This window comes from Salvia miltiorrhiza, chromosome 3, assembly GCF_028751815.1.
Source record: "Salvia miltiorrhiza cultivar Shanhuang (shh) chromosome 3, IMPLAD_Smil_shh, whole genome shotgun sequence".
NCBI classification, from domain to species: domain Eukaryota; kingdom Viridiplantae; phylum Streptophyta; class Magnoliopsida; order Lamiales; family Lamiaceae; genus Salvia; species Salvia miltiorrhiza.
Window position 1 is genome coordinate 18,025,952 of NC_080389.1, and position 13,098 is coordinate 18,039,049.

The following is a 13,098-nucleotide window of genomic DNA, read 5'->3' on the forward strand; positions in this document are numbered from 1 at the left end:
CACTTACAAAGCAAAAATAAATGCTTGTAATGCAATATATATTGTTACTCTTTCCCCTTTTGTGTATTTATTTATTGTTTTTCATCATCATTATTTTATAGGGATATCGTTTTCATCATTATGAAAAATAGGAAACGAATAACTGTTTTGTAGCTAATAGGGTTAGTTTAATTTAGAGCAGCATGTGCAATATCTGCTTCTACAGGGAACCGGCTCTCCCGGTGAAAACTTGTGAGGATGGAATCCAATGAGAGAGAGAGAGAGAGAGAGAGAGAGAGAGAGAGAGAATTTGAATAATTGAAAATGGCTGCAGAAAACATGCTTTCCATTTCCATGGCCCACCTTCCACCACTCATACACTTGCCTATTTTTGCTTTTCCTTAACGCATTCAAGGAGCAATTCGTTGCTGCACTACTCTCTCTCTCTCTCTGCACGAATAAATTCTTAGGGGGGGAACTGCAGAGGGGAGAGAGGAACGATTTTACAAAAAAAGAAAAAGATAAATAATAAAAAAGGAAGCAGAAAATGGCAGTGAATTGTAAGTTTTCGGTAGGCATTTTTGCTGCATTTGCCCTTGTTTTCGCAATCTTCATGCCTGCTGTTCAAGGCCAGGGCCACGGCGCTTTCGCCCCTGCTCCTGCTCCAACCAGCGACGGTTAGTTCCTCTTTTCCGCCATCGTTTGTGTATCGAAATGTTTTGTATTCAGATTTTTGAAATTGCTATTCACGAATTCAACCTCTTTCTGTAGATCTATTTGCTCTTGCTTTTCGTGTTTCATAGAAAATGCAGGAAATTTTTATTATTACTTTGCTGTTTCAAACCATTTAAATGGAGATTAATTAAAACGCGATCTGCTTTCTGTTTCACTATAATATATAGCAGAACATGAAACCGATCGAGAGTAAACAAAATTAATGATAGAAATTGAAATATTTTATTTTATTAAGCATTCATTGCCATCACAGATCTCGAATGCTGTCTTTGTTTGAAAGCAGCTGCAGATTTCGGTTCATAAATTTGAACTGAACACAGTCCAAATAACTGGATCTTGTTCATATGGATAATGTAACATTGATGCATCAATCATCTGCTTTTTCTTATGAGAATGATATTCTATCATTAAGCTAATCATGCTTATCTTGTACTTTCATAACTTGTGCATAATTGCAATTCATTTTTAGAATCATAGATCCACAGGTTGTACTTTTTGACTACTTGCATTTGTTTTGATGCGTTTGTTCATTAAAAAACAGAGTAAAAATATGAATGAAAAAGAAAAGAAATTGTAATTGAGTATGGATGGTGCAGGAACTGCAATCGACCAGGGCATTGCATATGGGCTGATGCTGTTAGCTTTGGTCCTTACATACATCATCCACACCTTCGACGCCCCTTTCAGTATCTGAATTTCCAGTGCAGAGAGTTAGTCATTTTTTTGGTGTTTAGGTTTTTTTTCTGGAATTTCATTTTGATTGACTGCAATATGAGTTATGAATCATGTTCACTGTGGAGAGAAGAATTTCTGACTCGTTGTATTCTTCCCGGGACAAGATTTTAATTTATTTGTTGATCTTATCTCTATGCTGCCCATTTGCCCAACAAGTTTTTCTTGCCTCTCATTGCTTTTATCCTCTTTTTTTTTTTGGATTAAAGGTATTAAATAAAAAAATTTAAAGAGCGTGTCACGGTTACTCGAATCCAAGACCTTTGATTTTAGGCATTAACCATTCTACCGCTACACCATGTTTTGTCTTTTGTTACTGCTGAAGGAATGTTTATTGTGCATCATTAGTCGAATTGATTAATTTTGATTCTGATTAGTCCATTATTTACGTAGAAAATATTTAGCTGAGTTTATAACTCTTTAAAATAATTTATAAGAGGTGAAAACAACCTTCAATAGTTGTACACTCCCAAAATAGTATATTACTCAACCCCAACTCATTTTATCATAATCTTATAAACAACAATCAATTTACAAGAATAATTCTACTATATTTCTTATTTTTAACGTATACACTCTCCAAATTTCACTCTTTAATTTTTTCTTTCACTAACTCACAATTCTCTTATTTTATAAGTTCAATTATCCAAATACTTTGATATTTTATAAGCTTTTGAGACATTACATCTTTTAAACGCTCTTTGGAGCTTTTAAACTCTCTAGAATAAGTTTAACTAAACATCTTCTTACTTTGGTTTAAAATAAGTGATAAGTTAAGGTCCAGTAAAATTTAATTTTTGGTCCATTTTTTGGATATAAATTTAGCTAGAAAGTGTAACTATTTTAACTAAATGAGTATATAATTGAAATCTCCATCCTAATCTTCAATTCAATAAATCAAATTATGAGCATTTACTTTGCATGATTGATAAAATGTATGACTAAGTATTTTTATCCTCAATAATAAAATTTTCCAATCTCATGATTTCAATGGAGGATAAAAATCAAACAAAACTAGCTTAAATAATATAAATAATTAAGAGTCTTGTGACATCCTAAAGTTTTAATCCGTTAAAATTAATCATTCAAACTAAATGTCCCCTAATTGAGATAATCTTATCCCTTCATAAGGCTTTTTAAGGGGATAAATGGGTATAATCTCGAGAGAGAGAGAGAGAGAGACTCTATTTATGTGGAGTAGCGGTTGTTGGAAAAATGAAAAAAAAAATATTTAAATCTAAATTTGTGAATAGGATTTAAATAAGTATTTATGCTCTAGTCTCGATTGGTCATGGCGAAGCTTAGGTGGAGATGAGTTTTTTGGCCTTGGATACTTTTGGTTAGTTACCAAAAATTTTTACTCCGTATCTTTTTTGCTAAGATTTAAGATACTACTATTTGATAATGTTTAGAATCATGCAAAGTAGACAGAAGATTATATTACTATTATAATCCAAATCCCTAAAGTAGACATTAAAAAATCTGCACTTCAGAACTGTAAATCTGAAGAGAGAGATGCTGTTTGTGTGAGTCTGAACTCTGAGCATAACTGTCGGTGCGACTTTAAGACTAATTGATGCTGACTGTAACTGAATTCACTGTCATTTACTACTTTCATGTGTATATTAATTTTTTTTCACTACTTTGATATGTATATAAGCAAAAAGTGGTGTGAAGAAATGAACTGTGTAATAGTAATAAATAAATAGGATGGCAAATAGTTTGGTGTATGTCCACCAGTTTTTCAGTTTAGCAGAAATCATAATTCCCATCAACCTTGTAAAATATGATATGCTAATTTCAGGAGAAAGCATGCCTCAATTTCATATTGCCTTTCTTCTTATGGCTTCATTTGCCTCTTATTTCATGGACCTGCAACACCCATGACCCATCCAATATATTCCATTTTTCTCTTGGGCTGTGTTTTCTTTTATGGAGAATGAAGGGAACTAATTATTTTCCACTCTTTTTCACCATATATATATTTTTAGAACTTCTAGAAATGTTTTTTTGGTTATCTGGGTTTTTTTTTTCATGGAATGTTTTTCCCTTCTTCTTTTCATTCCAATTGTTCATAATATTATCACCACGATTTGTGTGATAATATTATTAGAAGAGGAAAGATTAGTGTAATAAACTTTTCTTTTCGGGATAAAAAAGGATGGGAAACTCGAATGTGATATCTTTTTCATATTTTTTATCCCTTATTTTTTCTATAATAAAATTGTAACGAAATAGAGCGCACCTTATTGTATATAGATTATTTTTCATTATGTCCTATGAGCCGTGTGCATTATTATATTCACTATTGCACATTTATTTTGACAATGAATTTTAACTGCGTTAGGTTTGGTTTTACTTTTTTTTTTACTGTATGATTCATATGTTAAAAGTTATGTTTGGTTTTACTTGCAATTTATTTATGTTCTCGTGGAAGAGGGAGGGTGCACCAGTAAGCCCATAGGCAATGATGAATGGGCTAAGTTCTTTTTTATATAGCACAATATTTTTTAGGGTGATTCTATCTATAACCCCCATTTTACTCACTGTAGCCTCCTAAATAAAAAATTAATGATAAATAATTATGTATTTGCCATTTTATCCTATAATCCATCATCTCAAATCAAAAGTGAATCTTTTTCGTAGCTAAATTGGTATAGCCCCAAATTTCTTTGCTGGTGCTCAAATTTCATCCTCTGCAATTTATTTGCTAATATATTAGATGAGATGGATTGGAATTAAAAAAAAAAATTAGTATAGCCCCAACCACAAAATTCAAGAGCATCTACCCACTTCGCATACAGTACTGTGTTCTTTTCCAATGCTATCATTGCTACACAATTCTTTCTATGGCTACAAACCCTAACCAATTTTCATCGTTTCCACCCCCAATTACTTCTACCCTGCACCCGAACTCCGTCGATGATGCAGCGGCCCTTCACTTCTTCCATAATCCTATTCACATTTAATTAGGAGATACAGAAAATCGGGCTCGACACCATCCTCTTCGAAGGTTGCGATTACAGTTATTGGCTAATCGTCGCCGATTCCCCAAAGAATTCCAGTGTTCCACGAAAACACATGATCGAAACCTGTGTCAATATTGTTGCCCAAGTCTACGGCAACTCGATCGATTCATCCCTATTTTTATAATTGTGATCAAATCATGGGTAATTCAACTGTCTTGTTGTTTCATGAATTCATTAGTAAATGGATTTTTGGAGAAAGATGAACATGATGAATTATATTTGTCTACGGAAAGAGAGAGAAATGAGAGAAGAAAGCCAAAGATTTTGTGTTTGGGGGCTATATTAAAGTTTGAAATTTGATTCGATTTTGAAAATAATTAATTTTAATTTGGAGGTTATAAGTAAAGGGTAAAACAATAAATTTATAACTATTATTATTATTATTATTATTTTTAATAAGGGGGCTACTGGGAGTAAAATAGGGGCTACGAATAGAATCACCCTATTTTTTAGGGTAAATGTCACTTTATGTTCCATCGTTTGACCGAATTATCGATTATGTCCCAACTTTTCGATAATATCTAATTAGTATCCAACCTATCAATATTTTTTTAATTGTATCCCGTTAAAAATTTCAAGCGACCGGAAGATGATGTGGAACGCCGGAAATTTATTAGGTGGAATTTTAAATACACTTGGAATTTGCAGCATTATTATACTTAAAAAAAATAATACTAACAAATATCTATGTGGCACCTAAAATCACGCCACATCAGGGTTTGAACAAAAATCACAAATCCAAGTAGGAAATTCGAAGCTTAGGCACTCTTTCACTCCTTCCATTCAAAAGAACAAAGGTTGAAGAACTTGGGAGAGAATTCGAAGGAGGGCATGACTTTAGCTTTCCCAGACGAAGCTTTCCCCAAAGAAATTCGAAGAAATCGATTCGTCCATCTTTCCACCTTGCGCGACGGCGATTCATTCCTCTCTGGTAGGCTGTTAACGGCGCCCTAAATCTTGATTTTTGTTTCTTGATTCTTGTAGATAAGAGCTTAGCCATATTATATGGTTTGACTTGTGAATATCTAGTTGATTATGCTATTTAAATTTTGAAAAGATTTCACCATGAACGGGCCCTTCTTCTTTTTCTTCTTCTTCTTCTCCTTCTTCAGTTTTGATTTTCAATTTCTGTTTATTCTGCAAATACAACTCCACCGCCACTTTATAATCGATTTCTGTTTTGGTTTTAGGATTTTGTATATGTTGTTGCCACATAGATATTTGTTATTTTTTTTTGTTAAGTATAATAATGCTGCAAATTCCAAGTGTATTTAAAATTCCACCTGATAAATTTCCGGCATTCCACATCATCTACCGGCCGCCTGAAATTTTGTTACGGGACACAATTAAAAAAATGTTGATAAGTTAGGTACCAATTAGATATTATCAAAAAGTTGGGACATAATCGATAATTCGGCCAAACGATAGGACATAAAGTGACATTTACCCTATTTTTTAACCAAAGATTCTTAACCGGCACTAATAAGTAGCACTTTGAAGGTGTATAAAGGATTTTGTGGCACGATATTAGGGGCGTATCTGCAGGTCGGATTCGCTGTTTCTCTACGAGATAACTAATATGTACATACAAATATTTAACTTAAATAATATATTTAAATAAATAAATATAAACATTAAATATGATTATAATATAAGTGAATATAAAATATGTTTTTAAAATAAAATAAAATAATTCATACTCCCTCCTTCCCATTACAAATATATCACTTTCCATAATGAGATGTCTCATTACAAATGCCACATTCCATTTTTGGCAATATATTCTCTCTCTATACCTAATATTTAAATAATTTCCACCAACCCACTTTATCTATTTTCTGCACATTTCTTAATCTTCGTTCTCAAAAGTAACGAGACATTTGTAATGGGACGGAGGGAATATTAATTATTCAATAAAACTCTAAATTTTAAAACGTAACTTTTCAACTTTTTACAAAGGTGCAATGACAATTGTAGCTATTAAACGATTAAAAATTATTTGATAATGAAAATTAGCATTACGCATTCTTGTTCAGTTTATAAAGCGAGTCAAAATTTCAACCAATTGAGGGTGATGTGGCGAGCCAAAAGTTGACTTGGTAATTAAAAACAAAAGTTACATCAAAATGTATCCAAAATTATATACTCTCTCAATCCCATCGAATTTGAGTCGTATTTCTTTTTGGATCGTCCCAACGAAGTTGAGTCATTTCTTTTTTTTTTTTAGCAAAAATTAGACAATTTAGAGCTTTAATTAACAAAACTAATTACACCCCTTATTTTTACTTTATTAACTCAAATTAGAGGTGGCCACGGCTCGGTTCCCGGTTCCAAAAACTGGAACCAGAATCGAACCGGAAAATAACTCTCACGGTTTCGGTTCCGAACCGTGAACCGGCGGTCCCGGTTCCGAACCGTCGGTTTCGGTTTGAACCGTTAATTTTTTTTTTTACTTTTTTATGTAATTTGTATTGTTTTATATGTATTGTTGGGTAAAATTTAATGAAATTTGCTTTAATAAAATAAAAGACACAAAAAATATGAATTTCATATACTTTATTTTCTAAATTGAACTTATAATTCAAAGTTACACCTTACAACTCTTATAAATACAATTTACAAATTACAACTTTCGGATGCCAAAATAAAATTAAGGCAACTTAGTTTACAACTTGTAATTGGGGGAAAAAATAAAGAAAATAGGACTTGAACTTAATTATAACATTTAAGTTATAATTGAGTTGCCTACGTATCTCGAAAGAATCAAAGTCCACTATGGATTAATTAACGGATAACTATTTAAAAAAAAAAACCAATTAACTGATAACTATTAACCTATACCACTAATCAACAACTAACGACATAAGTATTTTTACAACTCACGCATGATCCTCCATTTGTAACCAAAACAACTCGGTTCCCAAAATAATAAACACTATGGAGCTACTGATATAAACTCCCCCCGTTCCGTCTTAAGTTGATCAACTTCTTTTTAACATAAAATTTAAGAAATTAATATTTTGAATGTATTTGATAATAAAGTAAATACCTTACTTATAACTGGTTCTTAGACGGTTCCATGGTTCCCGGTTCTAGCCCGATTCCAGCACGGTTCCAACACGGTTCCCAGTTCCACGGTTCGGTTCCGGTTTAGAACCGGGAACCGACGATTTGAAGAAATTGGAACCAGAACCGAACCGACCGAGCACGGTTTCGGTTTCAGTTCGGAACCGTATGACACGGTTTTGGTTCCAGAACCGTCCCGGACGGTCCGATTTCACGGTTCGATTCCTGGTTCCGATTTTTTTGGCCATATGTAACTCAAATTACAGCCAATCACTCACCCATCTGCCTCACTTTCTCTTTCTTTGCATTCTTATTTCATTGTTTCTGTACAAATATCACTCACGAAGACCACCAAACTACAACCACTTGATCCTTCCAATTCTGTTGACATCCTCGCTGCCCCAATTTCTAAAATCCCTAAAAACATTAATTATGGTGACGGAAGCAACGCTCCAGCAGTTGTACCCTGGAGATCGAAGAAGCTTGAGGCTAGGGGTTTTATATATTTTTATAGAAACAATACATTCGCATGGCCATTTTGAAGAAGGAAACACAAATTTTGGCCACTTATTTGAAAAACACAAAATCTGATCATTTTTTACGTTTTAAGACTATTTTGCCCTTAATTAGGATGAACCGAATTCGGATTTGCGCGCGGGTTAGGAGGAACTGTTAGTGCCAAAAGTACCAACAGAAAAAAAAATTCAAGTAAATTGGTACACTTGGCAATGCACGAATCGTACTAATGACCATATTAGTGCCAATAATGTTATATACTTGTGCTGATACCCTGTCTTGTCTTATATAGATGAGTGCAGTTATATGACCATTTTGAACACTTCCATGTAGGGTTTTAGATTCTCCATTTGGGGTTTAGATTCCCCATTTAGGATTTATATTCTTCATTTAGGGTTTAGATTCCTCATTTAGGGTTTAATCATTGAATGATACTTTTGCCACTAATATTACCATTTGTGCCAAAAGTACCAATTTACTTGGTTCTTTTTTTTTTTTTTTTTCCTGTTGGTCCTTTTGGTACTAATATTGTCATTTGTGCCAAAAGTACCAATTTACTTAAAAAAAAATTCCCTGTTGGTACTTTTGGCACTAATAGTGCCAAGTGTACCTAACCCGCGTGCAAATCCGAATCTGATCCACCCTAATTAAGGGAAAACCAGTCTTAAAACGTAAAAAAAGTGGCCAAAGTTTGTGTTTTTTTTAGATGAGTGATCAAATATTGTGTTTTACTGTTCAAAATGACTCTCTCAAAATGAGACTCTTTTCACAATTTGGGGAATTTCTTGGCTCTGCGGGGGGTTTTATAGATTTTCATTATTTGGGGAATTTCTGGGCTTTATGGAATTGAGAGAAAGAGAGAGCAATGATTGTTGGTTACTACCGTGAATTGACTATAGGGATTCTCAACGAGTTCGGCGACAACCTGGCAATGCTGCACAACGCGATGATTTGTGGCTAAGGATACGTGGCGTCGCCACGACCCAAGGGACGGTGGTGGCTATTGTTAGATCCATAGATGGTAGCTAATGAGGTAACTGGCGTTAGCCGTGGGTGGCGGATCTTGTCGGATTCTAGAGGATCCCCGGCGGTAGCAGCGCGCAGGTTAGAGGCGGTGATTACTGGGGATCTGAACCACCCGGCGGGATACATAAATGCCTAGAGAGGGAGAGATTGATTTATTATGGATTAATTAATTATGTCCGAATTAAAAATAAAAATAAATTTCAGATTATTTAATTAAATTTCGAACTTAAAAATAAAATTTCAAATTAATTAATTTAATTTTGGATCTAAAAATTATTTAAAACTACTACTAATTATATTCAAAATCGAGATTATATATAAAAAGTGAAAGGAAAACGAACCTAAAGAACCCTTGAAAGCACATGAAAAACATACTAAGTGCCGAACCTCTATAAAATCTTTTTATGAAAAATCCAATGGAGAAAACCTAAAGAGGAAAAAGAGTACTTGTCTAGCAAAACAACGTCCCAACAAATCAAAGATCGACAACAAACAAAAAGGAGACATGGAGTGAGTTTCAGACTAACCATCACCCACCCCACACCGACCCAATGACACACAATAGCTCTAGGATAAAGAATGGAGCTCCGGAACACAAGTAAGTTGCAAAGTATTCGCGGTCTGAAAGTAGAAAGATTAAGGTCACGACCTCATAGGAACCCGTGGACCAGTCTAATTTTACTTGACTAATCGGTTGACTTGCAACCATAAAACTCTTGTTAAATCAAGTCCGTGGATGTAGAAACAGTTCCGAACCACATTAAATTCTCTACGTGATTTACAACTTTTAGTATTTATCTTTACATATTATTGAGCTATCATCATTCAACATGCAACTTGATTAGCTGATATGCATTAACCTAACTAAACTCAGCATTTTAATTAGGTCCTCATTAAAATTTAATTAGCTTACCCTACATATACTCCTAACCCTAACCTCTGTCCACTCATTTCTCACCTTCGTTGCGCCTTCTATTGGCCTCGTGTCACCCTCTGTCCACTTATCTCTCACCTTCACTACCTTCTCTTGCCCTCGTGGTGCCACTCACCAAAATCATCAGCGTGATGAAGTCGAAATAATGGAGGGATAGGTCTTTTGAGAATAGATCTAGGAGTGGGGGCTGGAGCAGGGTTGTAGGCGACAGCTTGGAAAGAAACCGCAATGGAAAAAATGGTGATTTTGGCGGCGAATCTCGTCAGAAAGCGAAACAGGGAATACTATGGATATTTGAGTTTTTGGCAACTTCATGATCCTTTACAATTTCTTTATTTTTGAGTCGAAGTTCATGTTTTCTTTACAAAATTCGCTATTGAGATTTAACCCGACTTAGCAGAGGGGCTGGAAATACGTTTTGGGGAGGGAATTGCAGTAAGGAGAAGGAGAGACCAAGGTGATGGTGTCGCGGCGGTGGCAGCAGCGACTCTCGTCGGACGACAAAGAGAAGCTCGTACGAGATTAACAAAGATTTCTCCGTAATTTAACTCTACTAAATACCCGTATCCTAAAGAAACGTGCCATTAATATTGGGACGAGAGAGTACAAAATACAATAATGTTGTATATTAACTTTTTGATAAATGACCCAGATGGAACCCATCTCAAATGGCTAGCCCGACCCTGCTAACCCATATGCTTGAGCGGGCTGATCCTGAGTTGTTCCATACGGGGCTTGGGCCGAGTCAGTCTGGTCTAGCCTAGCCTAACCTAGTTGACAACTCTATACTAAACTACCACAATTTCACTCTTCTAGCGTAATTTTTATAGACTAAACCACTATAATTTCACTCTTCTACCATATTTTACATATGTGGCAACAAAGGTGGGCCTAAAAGAGCCTAGGCTATGTGCAAATTCTTAAATGTAGGCCCTTTATTTATAGTTGAGAAAAAAATTATAAATCAACAATATTTGACTAGATAATACATATTTTTATCAAATTGCTTAATAAATATATAGAAAACAATCATTTACTTAAAAACGCTAGGCCTTCACAGACCAAACAAAAAGTATTTAACTAGATAATTCTTTTCTTTTTTTTTTTGGCCAAATTACACAGAAAGACGTTGTTAAGGAGGAGTTGATCCTTAAACAAAAAAATTAAGAAAAGACTTTTACCAATGAACTATAGTAGACAGTTCAATAAATATAGGGATTTCAAAATAATATTTACATGGATCTATATGCTTTTTGGAATTCCTATTTTTTTTTTTTTAAATTCTATGCGGTCGATCACCCTGTGCAAGAGCCAAAACCGCACTGCATAGTAGAGAATTTAAAATATCTAATCAAATCTGTTATCGATACCTTATACCATACATGACATCCCAGTAAATTATAACGACACATATCACTTTCATGCTACCGATAATATTTATAATTCTACAATTTTAATTTTAGTCTAACAAAATATAGATATATAGTAATGAAAACCGTATAAAATTTATTTAGTTGAAAGATGAAAAAAAAATTGCATTTTGTTAGAAAAATTGAAATTACACAAAGCAGTCTAAGAAATAAATGACAGATCAAAATGATAAATTCAAATAACAAATAGTCTTTGATTAAAGTCTTTAATTAACATTAATCAGGGCGTCTCCACAAAAAAAAAAAAAAACTTTCATAAGGGGAACCTTCTGAATAACTTGTTTTGAATAATTATAATATTACAAATATTTCTTTTATCAGCATAATTAGAATATGGTGTAATAATTCAGTTTGAACCGAAATAAAATAAAATAAAAATAAAAATAAAGTTGACATATTATTCAAAATAATTAAAGGTGTATCCAACTAGTATCTGCATAGCACTCATTTTAGGCAATTTCTACCTAGATCATGATATCTTCAAGACTTTACAGATGAAACTGAAAAGGTGCATTTTGTAGCACACAGCTTAAAATAAAGATACTTTAAAATATTTCCTAATATTAATTAAGTATCAACATCTGTACTAAATTACTCCCTCCGTCCCATTATTGAAGACACACTTTCCTTATTGGGGTGTCCCAATAATAAAGACACACTTCTAAATAAGGAAAGAATTAGGCTTTAATATACACTAGTTAATTGCACCTTAATTAAAGTATAAATAAGACAAAAAAAAAAAACCCTAAACCAATTTTCTACACTTGGCCTCTCTCTCCCAGAATCGACCCCCTCTCTCTCTCTCGGCTCTCTCGCCGCCGGCGCCGCCCTGACCGCAACACCTCCCGACGAAGGCCGGCGGTATCCATCCCCATCTCGCCCTCTCTCTCTCTCTTTCTCTCTCTCGCCCGACGAAGACGTCGCCTCAGTGGTGCAGCCGCTGCCTGCTGCTTCTTCTCCGGCCGAACAGCCGTCACCCACCCCCCTGTTCGGCCGTCACCCACCCCCCTCTCTTCTCCTTTCGACTGCACAGCAGCGGTGGCTTCGCTTCCTCCGACGGAATCGTTTGCCTCCTCTCCTTCGTTCTCTCCCTCCTCGCCGGTGGACTAGGGTTTGTAACGCGGCGCCCCTCCCCCTCTCTTCTCCTTCTCCGCCGCCGCCTGCTTCTCCTTCTCCAGTCGACGGCGGCTCTGGGGCCGCGCCGCGACCACCTTCCTTCTTCCCCTCGCATCTCTCTCTGTCCGACTCCTCTCTCTTCCCCTCTCGGTTCTCCCTCATCTCTCTCTCCCTAGACTCTGTGTCTGCCGCAATTCGATTTTTGGGTTAGGGGTTAGGGTTTACCGCGATTCGATTTTGGGTTCGATTTTGCAGGTTCGATTTTGGGTTTGATTTCTGGGTTTGATTTGGGGGTTGAATTTCTGAGGTGCTGGTGATTGTCGTAGGCGGCAGCGGTAGTGTCAATTTTGGGTATGAATTGGGGGTTGAATTTCTGAGGTGGCAGTGGTGGTTGTCGGAGGTGGTGGTTGAATCTGAAATGTAATGAATTCTGGACAATATTTTTTATTTAATTCATTTAAATTAATTAAAATTTTCAAAATTAATGAAATTACAAAAATTTAAAATTCAACTAAAACATTAAATAGAAATAAAT

At 35.0% G+C, this 13,098-nt stretch overlaps 1 protein-coding gene across 1 annotated transcript; it reads left to right on the forward strand.

Moving 5' to 3' along the window:
- The first annotated feature begins 341 nt into the window (after window positions 1-341).
- LOC131017958 (arabinogalactan protein 41-like) lies at window positions 342-1,583 on the forward strand. Its single transcript, XM_057946714.1, has 2 exons — window positions 342-656; window positions 1,311-1,583. The coding sequence occupies exons 1-2, from the start codon at window positions 527-529 to the stop codon at window positions 1,406-1,408; spliced, it is 228 nt and encodes a 75-aa protein (XP_057802697.1). The 5' UTR covers window positions 342-526; the 3' UTR covers window positions 1,409-1,583.
- The last annotated feature ends 11,515 nt before the right edge of the window (window positions 1,584-13,098 follow it).